Below are 13,985 nucleotides of genomic sequence, written 5' to 3'. Positions count from 1 at the left end.
TCCCGACCCATTTTGCTAAAACTTTCTGCACATTATTCAATATTGCAGCGCAGTTCCAACAATAAGTGTTTCAAGATGTATGAAACACATTTCAAATATCATTAATTTCATCAGTGCTTTTGATATTCATGCACTACCCTGCTGTGCACAATTGTGTAGACAACGTCTCAGAGTTAAACCCCTACACTCGGTACATGTGACTAGTCATATTATAGCACCCTGTGACACTCGCAATGTGCTCTACGTTCGTCTGGTACCAATTGAATGCTTGGAGCACATTTGTTTGGTTAATTCAAAGTGGCATGCTCCAGCTTGGAGTACTCATCCTAGTAGTGTGACCAATACCCAACAGAATTTCAGTCACATGGCTGCTGCAGTTTCTGTTGCGACGGCGTCTGAGGTGGGAGTTATCCATGGGGCCTTGCGTGTCCACCCTGTTTGTTTACAGCAGAAGTTGCTAGTGGTGTGTTTCCATTTTCCGATTTCAGTTGCTCTGGCGAGCAGCTGTACATATCGCTTGGGCAGGCTTTCTCTGGCCTTGATCTTGAGCAGGTTTTGCATTGTTGTGGTCCAAAGAGTATGGTAGGAGCCAGTCAAACATGCCATTAGTGCACACACCACATTTTACGTTACTTTCACAATGTGCAGATTATGGAGGCTTATTTCACTTTATATGTAGAAGCTTTATGCACTTCATGTTGGCTATTTGCAATTTTCTATGGTGTTAGGCTGCTGAGCACGAGGTCGCGGGATCGAATCTCGGCCACGGCGGCCGCATTTCGATGGGGGCGAAATGCAAAAACACCCGTGTGCTTAGATTTAGGTGCACGTTAAAGAACCCCAGGTGGTCGAAATTTCCGGAGTCCTCCACTACGGCGTGCCTCATAATCAGAAAGTGGTTTTGGCACGTAAAACCCCATAATTTTTTTATTTGCAATTTTTCCAACTGGAACTTTACTGTTTGCCAAGGCCCATATTGCACATCTTCACGGGGCAAAATGTAGGCCATGAAGAACTTATCGTCGTCGTCATCATCATCATCATCATTATTATTATTATTCGAACTTGTTTGCGCAGACAAAAACTTGGTGGTGGCCACAACAGCAAGTGCATTTCGTGGTTGCCAAGTTTAACACTTAAGATGGCTTTCATTATTTCAGTATTCTATATTATCATTACGCAGTATGGCTGAAACTACATCTTGCAACAATCTAAGAAAATTTGTTTTTGGCATCTTGGGCAAAGAACAATATTGAGAGTGTGCTGCATCTGTATGCAATTGCGGCAGTAGAGTGCATCTCAAGTGAAAGCAAAAGGAAGTTAGGTGTGATGCAAGTGGAATCATCTTTTGCAGAGAGCAGTGAGCAGGAGCTGAGTCGTCTGCTCCTGCTAATGCTGGGCTGTGCAGTACAGTGCGGCCGTAAAGGACGCTTCATTGAAGCCATTCGAAGGCTAGACTTGGCCACCCAGGCCTCCCTGGCCGAAGCAATCGCCTCCATCACCGACAATCCAGATTCAGTCTGGACGAGGGACTGGGGCCGACTGGAGACCCTGCCTGAAGCTGACCGGCCGCGCATGTATGCCACTCTAGTCCGTCATGTAGCCACTCTCTCTCGACAACGAGACAGCGCAGCACAGGTTTGTGTGAACTGAGCAGTGGAGTTAGTGCGTTGACTGCTTTGACTGCTTGTTTTGCCTTTTCCATTATGCTGTGTGAAGCCTTTGCTGGTTTTGAAAATGGTAACGGGCACTGAAATGCTCACTGTGTCTTCTTCGAGATACTGTATATGTGGTCATGCATTACAAGTTGAAATACGGAAAATTCCAGCTTTCCGCGATTATTTGTACTCCTGCGTTTAATTTTCTTCAAATACTGAATGATTGCTATCATGAACAGCTATCATGAAATAGCTTAGCATTGAAACCTTGCAAGAATGGCGCAAGGTGTGGCAACTCCATTTCCTCTTTGCTGGCAAGTAAACAAGCAGAGAGTTCATGGTGGTTCTACAAATGTGGAACAAAATAGTATCACCACACGCTGTCTGTTGTCCCATCTAGTACAAGAACAAATATCTTTTTAGTGCTTTTGCTCTTAAACAATAAAAGAACAGAACAAACTGCTACCTGAATTCTTAACACTAAAACCATTGAACTTTTCAATTCTTGAAATTTGACTTATATATGCTATGTGTTCTAGTTTGCGTCCTTTATTGTTTACGTGCACAACACATGATAAAAGTGTTTTTCTTTCCTCCATCTGCTGTATAACACACACATACACACACCATTTGTATTTCAGCATGCCAGATTAATTAGTGCCCACAATATTGTTAAGTGGATTTTTGATCCTCTGTGCTTCGTACGCATGCCCTCATGCACATTTTATGTTAGCGGCATAATCTAAAATGATGATGATGATGCTTTATTGAGAAATTGAATTGTACAATCTTATTTCATCAACCCACAATGCCTCTGAATATGTTACTCATCGGGCTTTTATCAGTAACGGCACAAATCATTGGTAGTTCATAGCCATTGTAGCAGTAAAGTTCGTTGCCTTTGTCCTAATTACAGTAGTTGCAGCAAATCAAAGATGTGAGATGAAGGTCGCATGCACAACACCTATGTGGGTAATTTGTGCTTTGCGTGTCTTCTGCATTGCTGCCCACTCCAATTAACTTGCCCAAGCATACAGCTCACGTCGCCTTGTCTGGCATTCCAGCGCCTTGTGAACCTGACCTTGGAACAGGAGTCGAGTGGCAGTGTCGATGGCGCAGGCGATCAGGTATGGGGCGGCTCTGATGCTGCGTCGCCCCAGGCGGCTGACTCAAGGCTAGGCGTGGAACTAGCCGACACCAAGGCCAAGCTTCGCCGCTGTCAACAGGAGCTGTGAGTTTACGACCCTCTTACCTTTTTACCTCATCGCACTTATATATTCAGCTAAATGTATCATTGATGTTTACTCCCTACTTTATGTTGGTATACACCATTAGTGTGTACCATTAGTACATTAGTACCATTAGTATATTAGTGCCATTAGTGCTTTAATTCCTTCCCTGCCATGGACAAGTTGGGTCTGTCCATGTGTTCCTGGTAAGAACAGCCAAGGACGAGCTCAGCTTGTCGATAATATTTTTCATTTTCTTGCAGTTTGGATTTTCTTATAAATGATGCGCTTAATCTTTTCTTTTCTTGGATAGTACTGTTACGCTTCACTTTTGCAATAAATGGTTGACATTTTGTAAAGATGAGCGCCTAAAATATTGTCGACATTGTTTTTTGTGAAAGATTCTGCAGTGAGAATATTTGACCATTTTTGATCAGAATTCGGGATAATCAGTTAACGTGGCATGGAAGGGGTCAAGTGTGTTAGAAAAACTGGGCACTGAAAAAAACAGATTTAGCTAAAAGAAGCGAGAAAACAACGCACTGTCTTTGCCAGCAGCTGGGAAAGTACACTACATTTTTTTTGCACGATCTCAATGTATCAATGTATGTAATCAATGTATTACGCATTAGCTGTCTTCATTGTCCCTTGAAACCTCCCGACTTGTGATGAATTTGTGGGGTGTTGAGATTGTTAGGATTCGTGAAAATAAATGTGAGTTGTCAGTGTTTTTCTCAGTAAGGCCAGTTTTTTTTATAGCCACAAACAAACTGGCTTGACCATTGTAATGCTTTTTCTGGTTGGCAGCTGGTTACTGGCCAATCAGCTTGCTTTCCACTTGCAGAAATGCTGGCTTGTGGATAACTTGGTATCGTAACCCTGAATGCAGAGTGGTAACAACTAATTTATTAGTTCTCATGGAGGCGATTATTGCAAAATTACTCTGCATCATCTTTATGCTATTTGTTGCCTCACTGTGTTCTGGGCATATGCGGGCCACATAACAAATGACCGGTGTGCTGTCTGTTTTATTCCTGTTCCTTGTTTTGTTTTGCTGTGGTGGAAACACCATTTCCTGGCAAATACTCATGTGCTTTCTGGTTAATAGAGGAAAAGCGGCAGCCAAGCATTTGCAAGGCCTCGCTGAATCATGTTTCGTCCTGGTCTTCTGTGAGAGTTGTACGGCGTTCATCGATGGTCTTTACCTGGCACATGCTTTGAGCTGTAATTCGTTTTGTATTGCAGAGAGGAGAAGCTTGAAGTACTGTCCGAACAAAAAGAGGAGCTCAGTCAGCTGAAGGAGGCGATTGCAAGGTTGCGACAAGAGGTAACCAGTCATGTCTTTTCTCCCTCTTTGTTAACACTGCTGTCATGTGTAAATGAGCTGAGGGAATTTGTGTAGTATACATGTGTGCTTGTGGGTGTTTGGAATTCATGTAGGGTGGGAAGTTCTCAAGCTCAACATGGTGAACAGCACAGACAATGGGACAAGTGAACAAACAGGGCAGATGCACCCTGTCCTGTTTGTCCACCTGACTGCACAGTTTGTCATGTTAAACGCAAAACAACCAGCTCAGTTTTAGAACCCTTGTGTGCCCAAGCTACCTGTGGCATTTAGACTAACATTACTTCTGAAGTCACAAGCGGCCGTCTGTGGTGTGTGCTAAGTGTTACCACGCTGTTGCGGCTCAACCTACTATGGGTGTCACTTGGTGCATCTGCGATTGGGATCGAGCCCAATCGGGATAACATTTCTCTATCGCAGTTGGCTCATTTGCGCAAGCTGTGGAAGAGAGGTAATCTTGTTAAGAAAGGTGATCTCGGTTGAGAAATTTCATCTGAATCGGGCTCGCTCATTATTGAAAATGCACTGTGTGACAGCCATATTACTTGATAACCCTGGTTCACAAGGATGCTTGGCTGCCTTGCTTTGTGGTAAAAACAGGGGCCTGCATGCAGACTGCTTTTGTGTTTCTACTCTTGAGCTTCAGTTTCTTGAGAACTGCACTAATTGTGGATGAATATTTTTTTTTAATGTTCCAGAACTTGGAACTTGTACAAGATGCAAGAACAGCCAAGGCCTACAGGGATGAGATTGACATTCTCAAGGAAAAGGTCTGTATTTTTGTGGGACAGTTTTGACTACAGGAATGTTTGTGGGAAGTGGAACAGCTGTAGAGTGAAGCTTGTGTTCCCTACAGGTGCTGAAGCTGGATAGGCTTGAAAGTGAGATACAGAGGTACAAAGATAAGATGAGCGAACTCGACTTCTTTCGGAGTAGAGTGGAGGTGAGTGGAAGGCACCATTTTCTTATGGGGGGAGGAGGGAGAAAGAAGGTAGGGCAGAGGGTTCAGCATGGCTCTGCCCTGGGTGGAGTTGGTGTAATGCCAGTAATTGATGGTTCATTATTGCTTGTTTTTCTGGAAGTGAATGTTATTTATGACATTCTAACACAAAGAGGACATTGTTGCCCACTTAATATCTTGTTCAAGTAATGAATAAGAAAAAATGCCAAACATTTTTTTATTCAGGCAAGTTCAGGAGATTCAGCACATCAAATTTGCGATTCTATTAAGGCTAATAACACAGCAATATGCAATTTTTCCTTGGCATATCACTGTAACTGGAAGGGCAGTATGTAAATGGGCATACTCAGGAAGTGTCGCAGTTTAGAGTGATGCCATACATGTCATGTGTGTTGTGAACTGGCATGTCATACTATGACATGCCAGTTCACAGCAAGCAACCCAGCGTAAATAGTTGTGCTGGTAAATGTGACAGACTAGCAGGCAGTAAGCCAACCGTAATGTGTGCCATTATGATGCACTTGTGAACCGTGTGTGACACTCTGCTGTTTTGCTAAAACAAAGCGAAGCTATTTCCCTGCTCAAAGGAAAATAGGTTGGCAGCTGCTGTCAGGTATACAGTGTGAAGCTTTCGTTGTTTTAACCTGGGTAATGTTACTTTCTAATTTTTACGTACGGTTCGGTTAATCTAATGCTGTGCCTAACGTGCCTGTATTGCAAGGCTGTAATTCACACATGTGTTATAGCACATTTAGCAAGTTGCCATATTAGCATGACAAGTATGCTTTTATACAAGTAATAAATATTTGGAAATATTTTAGATTATGAGTGTATCAGGGCAACTGTGTTAGTACTGCATGATGCAGATGCGTCTTTCGAAAGCAATAAAGCTTCAGAGCGTGACGTCATGACAGTTTGGCGGCAATGTTTACATTTTGTGCAAGCAGAAAGAGCAAAAGAGGGACTATACTGGTATGAATTTTCCTGGAATGCAAGAATAACCCTTGGAGGGCAACCATATGAAGCCAAAGAAAGCACAGGGGAAGCCATTTTTAGATTTAATTGAAGTGTAGAAATGACAAATTAAAGGGAAATTACACTATTTGCGGTTGTTCCGGTCACAAAATATTTCAAATGTTTTAAACACTGCACAGAAAGAGCTTTCGTCTGATCAAACATACAGTAAGTGAATTATTTTAGAAAATTTTCTTTATTCCCGAGGATCTCTAAGAGTGTACAGTCTCCAGCTAGCATCACGTAGGGGGTGATCAAAACAGGAACTGTTTTTGCTGGGGTCTTCAACGTCACTTTTCTCCAGTGCTCTCTTTTGAGGACGTTTGCTGGTTGTCTGACGGTAGGCTATATTGCTCCTCGCAGCTAAATTTGCTAAACTTAAGCTAGATTTCTTTTCTAAGACGCATACGGAGGAAACATTGCCATCCTTGGTGCTTTGCACCACAAGAAGAGTGCCTCAATTCCTTGAAGTGTGCTGACAAAAAACTGTTGCTTTAATATACAGACACTGCGAAATGCAATTGTCAACAGTTGAAAAAGTTTCCAAGAGGTGCTGCAACAAACAGAGAAACAACCAGCTGACATGAGTGCACACACATATCTTGCACTTCCAAACATCTGACCAGAACAAGTATTTTCGTATGTCGAGAGAGTCTTAACACATGTATGCGAAGAGTTAATATATGAGGCTAAGGTTTGAAACATTATGTGGCAAGTATTATAAGTTCAGAGCAGCGCATAGCAAGAGAAGAGAGGTACCAGTGTTATCTGATCTTTTTTGCATGCGCAATGAGTTTGTATATAGCTGACTATCCTTTGCTAAGCTGTGCCATGGTGGTGTGATTAATAATCTGTGTGTGCACTCAGGAACTGCGCGAGGACAAGCGCATCCTGGGTGAAACGAAGGCCATGCTGGAGGAACAACTGGAAGGCAGTCGGCGCCGTGTGGAGCACGCTGTACAGCTGGAAGCTCAGCTGCTGAAGGCTCGTGCTCGTCTCAGCGAATGCACCTTGGTACGAGCAGTCAATTTGCTCTCCCTTGTTTGTCTGCTTGATTGCTAGTTTGTCTGTTCGGAAAACGTGGTCTCACGTAACTACCATGTATGACCACAGATGTCACTAGTGGTTGTCTGGAATATGGCCTTGCCAGTTGTGAATTCTGTTTACAGCTGCTTGCAGACGATAATTTTAGCCACAGTGGGATACACAAGGTGTTTCGGGATAGAAGATCTTTATTACTATACTGTTCTGCTCTCGCCTGCTGTATGTGCTAGCAATTGTGTGCCCTGGAAGCACCTATAGGTTGGCATACTCACTCACGAGTACACTGTCCAATATACACTCCACACCCGTTTCACAAGTGTGAGACAAAGGATTAGCATTAGCGAGTGACAAAAGGTGTGAACTGACACAAATACGAACAGGAGTGACTGCTGATGAGTTTAAGTGGACGCGAGTACAGTCAATCCCAGATACATTGAACTTGAAGGGGATTATGAAATAGTTCGACATATCGATAATCGGAAATATAAAATGTGACTGTCTTAAGCTTATTCGAGATCTCCACACATCTCGGACAGTTTCCCAAAATTGTGAAAAGCAGGAACTTACTGATTTGCTTCTCCAAGGCTGTGTCGATAGCACGAAAGTTGGCCTATTTTATGCTTATGAACGTTTTAAGTCACTCACTCTGTGGAATGATTGTCGTAACCCTAACCCTAAAAGCCCACATCGCCTGGATGCAAGATCACAGTGGGCCTTGCGTGCGTCGAAGTGCTTGTTATGTGTTTTTGCTCCAGAAAAGGTAGAAATGGACGCACCATGGAAGCAAACTAGCCTGTATGGTTATGTGCTGTGCCGCCATCAGTGCACTTGTATTGCAAATCGTACGTGAACATGCCCGGCCATGTGTCCTTTACAATACGCTGCGTTTAAACGGCAGATCATCATACATGGGCAACGAGCCAGGCGGACTGTTGTGTCTGGTTTTGGAACAGAGTTTTTGTTGGAACCAGTTATCCTTGCTTCTCGATCATCCTAAAAAGTCCATTCGCACCGCTTCTTGCGCACTGCTCAGCACTTCAATGCCTCACGGCCGGTAGGTCCCTTCATTCTTGATCCTTCCCCTCTGGCCCCTGCATCGGTGACTGCTGACAGTACATACACACGCTGCTAGTCTTGAAAGTGGCAGTCAGTTTTTAAAAACATGCAAGTTCATTCCCACTGACGTGTAACTGTGTGAGCATGAATGAAATGCATTCAGCATGGACGCACGAATTGCGCAGTGATGAGCTTTGTGTGCCGCTGCCGCAACGGGTCTTTTTGTGAAGTGCAGATGTGGCTCATGGTGGTTTTGTTAAATTCAAACTAATATAAAGATCCGTCCAAATGGAGGTTGAGGTCGGATTCATTTTGGCCACTCGCAGAATACTAAAATGCCATTTGTGAAAAGCTTTAATTGTCTACAAGAAGACAAACCCGGCGGTGCAACATCTTCAATTTGGCATCCCATGCCCGGTGCCACTCAGCAAAAAGATTGCGTGTCATCTACACTTTCTTGTGGAAAGCGCATCGGACAGGAAAGCCTTTCGCATTCTTCAAGCAGAGTGGCAGTCTATTCTTGCTGATAACGAACCGCCACAGTTTGCATGAGCCATTGACCCATATGCGCTCCGAGCTAAACTGATTGTCCTCAGTTCCTCCACGGCATGTGTTCATTTTTCCTGCTCATTTTTCCTCCATGGCATGTACTGCCTTTCAGATTCAACATCTTGTTTCACAGTATCCACGAAGATAGTGCCGTATCAAATTTGTCAGCATTAAATATTTACGACGATGCGAGAAGTGATCGCGTATTCGTTAGAAGCGCACTTGCAAGGCCGTAGTGTTCAGTATATCAAATGTGGCGGTGAAGGGAGTTCAATGTACACATAGTACATTGGTATACTTTTGCACGGGATTTTATAGGAGATTTTGCAGCTGTTCGATATATACAATAGTTCACGATATCCTAGTTTGATATGTCTGGGATCAACTGTACTGAGAGGAGTGAGTGCAGCAGGTTAATGTGAGTACGAACGAAAGTTAGTGACGGGGAGCATAAGCGGATATGAGTACAACGTAAGTGGCTGTCGGCGTGTTTAAGTGGACGCTGGTGAGTAGGAGTTAACACGAGTATGAGTGCGAGTAGGTGTCGGTAAGTATGAATAGAAACAACTATGCATGCAAGTGAGTGTTGGTGAGCATGAGTATGAATGTGAGTGAGTGCTGACAAGTGTGAGTATGAGTGAGCACATACCTTACAAGATTACTTGTATAAGTTAGCTTTGTTTTGAAACCTTTGTAGTCATTATAGTGTCTAATGGAATTAACAGGTCTGGAGCTAGTGGCATAAACATGAGGCTCTAGCTCATTGTTAGCTTCCACCAAATCGTGTTTGACTTCTGGCGGCACATTGGATAGTTGACCTCCAGTGGGACCATCGGTCATGTCTTCCTTCAGCTCATTAAGATGTTTGCTTGTGACTCTTGCTTTTAATAATGTTTTATCTGATTTAGGTATAAATATTTGATTAATTTAACCATGCTCTCTACACAAGCGCCAAAGTTGAACACAATCTTTTGTCTCGTATTTCTGCATTGTCCATGACTCACTACCACACAGCACCACAGGAAAAAAAAAAAAATGCCTCTGTGACGTTAGCGAGAAGAAAGGGGGTTAACCGAGCGGCCCGATTTTGCGAAGGTTGTGGGATCGTGCCCCACCTGTGGCAAGTTGTTTTTTCATCCACTTTCATTTTCATTAATTTATCGTTTCTTTATTTCATTTATTAAGCACAAGTAATTTCCCCTATGTTGTCCTTGGTGTCAGTGTTTGCTGGCTTCTTTGACATTAGGTACTTGTAAGTTGTTTGCTTGTATGGCATGGTATTGCAAAATTGCAGATTTATAGAAGTACTTGTCAGGGTCTGGATGATGACAATGATGTGCCAGACAGTGAAGGAATGATGTGCCCTGTGGCAGGAGCGTGATCTGGACCGGAGCCAGGTGCAGAAGCTGCTGGAGCAAAATGCACAGCTGCGGCTTGAGCACCAGGCCACCCTGGACGAGAATGTGCAACTCCAAGGGGAGCTGCAGAGGCTGCGAGCACAGGCCACATCCCCACGTGAGTGAAGTTTCAGTGGATGCTCAGCTATTAGCCTTGAGAACGACTTACAGGGGTGCTGCGAGTGCCGCTCACGTGATGTCAGGGCACGGACTTGCATCTGTTGTCTGCTGCCGTTTGGGCACTGCCCAGGCACCTTCTGCAGTGTTTTCGTTTGTTCACTCTCATTCCCTATGCTTGTATACTTATGACGGCTCTCTCAAATATATATTTTACGACACCTTCATTCGCGAAAATGTATTCAAAGAGCTTATTTCCTAGATGACAATATATGCCACTTGAAGGAGCTCAGACCAGCCCATTGCGAGTTTTTCATGGGTAGATCTACACTTTGCTAACAAACTTAACTAACGCTGCAGTTTAGATTCTGGCAGCACCACTTGCATCTTTAACTGCTTGTCAAAATTAGGCTGTTCTTCACCTGTTAAATTTAAAGGGACCCTGAAACGATTTTGACGATTTTCTACAAACGTACTGAGTCGTTAGAGTAGGTCCGTCTGATCATTAATTGATGCATCTAAGTGCTCCGTGTAAAGTGTTTAATTTATTATAAGGTTTTAAAAATGTACATTGCTGCCGATCACAGCACACTGCTCGGTGGGATTTTCAGCCCCCCCCCCCTACCCATATAACGTAAATCACCCAATTGATGTCATGTGGGCGGGCTATCCGATTGGCTGCGCAGGGCGCGTCATCTATAATTTTTCCACCTTTATGGTGAACAAATGATGCTCATAATAGTTGGAATGTTAGTTAATTTGTTTCTATAAAAATAAAGTAACAGAAAGAGAATGCACAAGAACAAATTCTCACTACATTTAAGCACTTCCCGCACACAGCAAGCGTCATCTGCTTGTGTTACAGCGTGCTCCATTTTGACGAGAGTTCCGCGGTCAGAGTCGGTCTTAGTCTTTTCGCAAGTACTATGATTCGACTTTGTTGCATTGTGGACTGCAAACGTAGCGACTGGCAATATGTCAAGTTGTGACATCGTGTCCCTCTGCAAGGCAGCAGACGAGCGGACTGGCTGCAGCACATCGGACTGCCGCTATCTGATTGGCGCCAGGATTTGCGTATTTGCGGCCGTCACCTTACACCAGAAGATTACTAACGCAATACCATTTCGTGAGTCCGGTATTAGGGTTAACGCAAGCGCAAGGGGACAGGGCCTGGCCTTGTCCCCTTGCGTGTCATTTCACGGGATGAGTAGAGGCGCAAATGTGAATGGTCTGCACGGTGCAGCCACCTGGTGGTACAGAGCTCAATCACACAGTAGCAGTAACAAAATGTGTTCTTCTTTGCTGCTGGTGTAAATTTTTTGCAGGAGTGTAATCATTAACACATTGCTTTTGTAAATGTTTAAAATGTTTTACACTTGGTTAGAGCAATATTAGCTCTTTGTTTGGCTGGTTAACCTCTGCTGTAACGGGTGGCTGGACCGTGGAGACCAATCAGGCAGCTCGCGTACATCTATGCTAAAGTTCCTTCATCAGCTTGAGTTTATGCCTCCACCGTTTCGTCGAAACGCCCAGCTAGCCTGTGGTTACTGGAATACCAGACACGTTCGGCGCTGTGACTGAATGCTCGCAACTCACGCTGCTTTGATAGCTCTCGCTTAGGGTCGACTGCCAAGCAGCTGGCGGAGAGCTTGGAGAGGCTTCGTGCACCCGCTCCTAGAGAACTGGAAGTAGACGACACGACGTGCCATCATGACGCAGAGCCAGTGAATGCGGAGCTTAGCTCCGATCACTCGGCGAACGAGTTGAGGAGAAAATGCATGACTATGGAGGAGAGTAACTTGTAATGATCGGTAGCTCTCTTAATATGAGACGTTTCACACAAATTGTGGTGCAAATGATTAAGTTTAGCTGTACCCTATGCATCTACAAAATTTGTCCGAACCGTTTCAGGGGCCCTTTAAGTGGTGATAACTTGAAGTAAAGCTGATTGAGGCTTACAGCTGTTTGTAGCACATGGAAAGAAATGTACCAATATTTATTCTCTTTCCGTGCTACATGTTCAACTTACTTGAGCAATTGCTGGTGCAATTGCAAGCACTAGTGCTTCTTGCTTGAGAAGCAGACATGACAGATCTGTTTGGAGGACTGACGCAGGCTGCTGGGAACAAATATTTAAGTGAAATATGTCTTTTGGACCGTATGGCTGCAGCCACCAAGAAGCTGAAGCCTCATTCATTATTAGTGTGGGACATATTGAAGATATCATTATTCTCCAGTAGAGGTAAAAAGTCAAGTGAATTCATGTGAGCCTTGTAGTGTCTTCTTTGAGGCTGGTATGTGTGGTTCCCTGAGGAAGTAGTTCTGAGTTTGTATAATTAAACAACACAGTATTGAGACACGGCGAGGCAGAATGTGTTTGAATTTTCCTTTTCAAGGCAGCTTCGAATATACTTTAGGCATTGTCATTGGCACTGTAAAGAGCTACTTCATTGTTTCAATTCGAAGCTGTAGTGAACTGCTGTGTTTCGCGAACAATGCGTGCCTCACCATAATGACAGTTGGTTGCTTCCATTGCGGGATGGGTGTACCATATTGACGATAAAAGCTAGTGAGGGCCACTATGAAACATTTCATCGCTTACAGCTGAGTGTTTTTCGATCTTAACCACAAAACTATGTTATTTTATGTCTGTGGAGCAGTGTGAACCTGACCAGCAATGTGAAAAAATTCCTTTGCACTTAGAAGCCCTCCGTTTCATGCAGGCACAGAGAACAGCCTGCTGGAGCAGTTGAACACAGATTCTGAGACCAGGGTATTGCATTTTGAGCTGGAAAACAGGCGCCTGCAAGTCCTTCTTGACGAGATGAAAGCACAGGTCTGTTCTCGTTTCGTTTTGGAGTTTATATGAGGAAGCAATTTTCTTGTGACCTGCCTTTAGCTCAGCAGTCATAGCTTGGCTGCTGTATATGCTTGACATCATCCAGGTTGACTGAGGTTGCTCGTCGGGCATGTTGGAATGGCACACTGAAGGCTTCAGGCATTGCAACACAGAATACACATGCACAGTGTATGTGTATGTGTTCTGTGTCACTCTTGTGTCCACTGTCAGGTGCACTATAGTTAAGGCCTTCAGTATATCATCCAGGTGCTCTGTGTTGTGTGTTTTCTGCTCATGAAAATGATAACTTTCATGCTTATACCCATTTTTTATTGTATTCTTCATGTTATTTTAATGTCTATGTACCGAAGGGTTGAAAATTTTTTTTAAGCAAGGTGACAGATACAGGTACAGCAAATGACTGAGTTTCAGACTTAGAAGGGGTACTGAAAGTGTGTTAATATATCAAGCAGTCTGAAAGAAAAAAAAAAAAGAATTTCAATGCATTTTATTCCATCAACAACTGGGAAGGTTGTTAACACATTTAAAAAGCACAACAATATCAAATTTCTTCGTTAATAATCCATTTCAGGTTTTCTGGTGCACAGTTCAATGCATGCTGTTGCAGATATGCCAAAGTGAGGTCTTCGTAAGATGCCCGAGTACACCTCACCAACAGTCCACAAATTCATTTCGGAGCTTGTCGACAGCGCTCGAGATTTTTTGCCATTGTGCCTTTAGGGCACACAATCCAATTTACATTTAGTGCTGTGCTG

The 13,985-nt window shown here is 43.6% G+C and overlaps 1 protein-coding gene across 4 annotated transcripts in view; it reads left to right on the top strand.

Moving 5' to 3' along the window:
- Positions 1–13,985, top strand: part of LOC142588174 (uncharacterized) — a 57,320-nt gene that overhangs the window by 6,891 nt on the left and 36,444 nt on the right. For all 4 annotated transcript variants that reach the window (XM_075699686.1, XM_075699685.1, XM_075699684.1 and 1 more), the window contains exons 5-12: positions 1,355–1,638; positions 2,723–2,889; positions 4,133–4,214; positions 4,931–5,002; positions 5,089–5,175; positions 7,075–7,221; positions 10,230–10,371; positions 13,094–13,206. In XM_075699686.1, coding sequence (XP_075555801.1) covers positions 1,355–1,638; positions 2,723–2,889; positions 4,133–4,214; positions 4,931–5,002; positions 5,089–5,175; positions 7,075–7,221; positions 10,230–10,371; positions 13,094–13,206 — 1,094 coding nt within the window. The remainder of the gene's footprint in view (positions 1–1,354; positions 1,639–2,722; positions 2,890–4,132; positions 4,215–4,930; positions 5,003–5,088; positions 5,176–7,074; positions 7,222–10,229; positions 10,372–13,093; positions 13,207–13,985) is intronic.

The sequence above is a fragment of the Dermacentor variabilis genome, chromosome 7 (assembly GCF_050947875.1).
Source record: "Dermacentor variabilis isolate Ectoservices chromosome 7, ASM5094787v1, whole genome shotgun sequence".
NCBI classification, from domain to species: domain Eukaryota; kingdom Metazoa; phylum Arthropoda; class Arachnida; order Ixodida; family Ixodidae; genus Dermacentor; species Dermacentor variabilis.
Note: the sequence above shows the minus strand (reverse complement) of the source record. Positions and strands in the feature narration are given on the sequence as shown.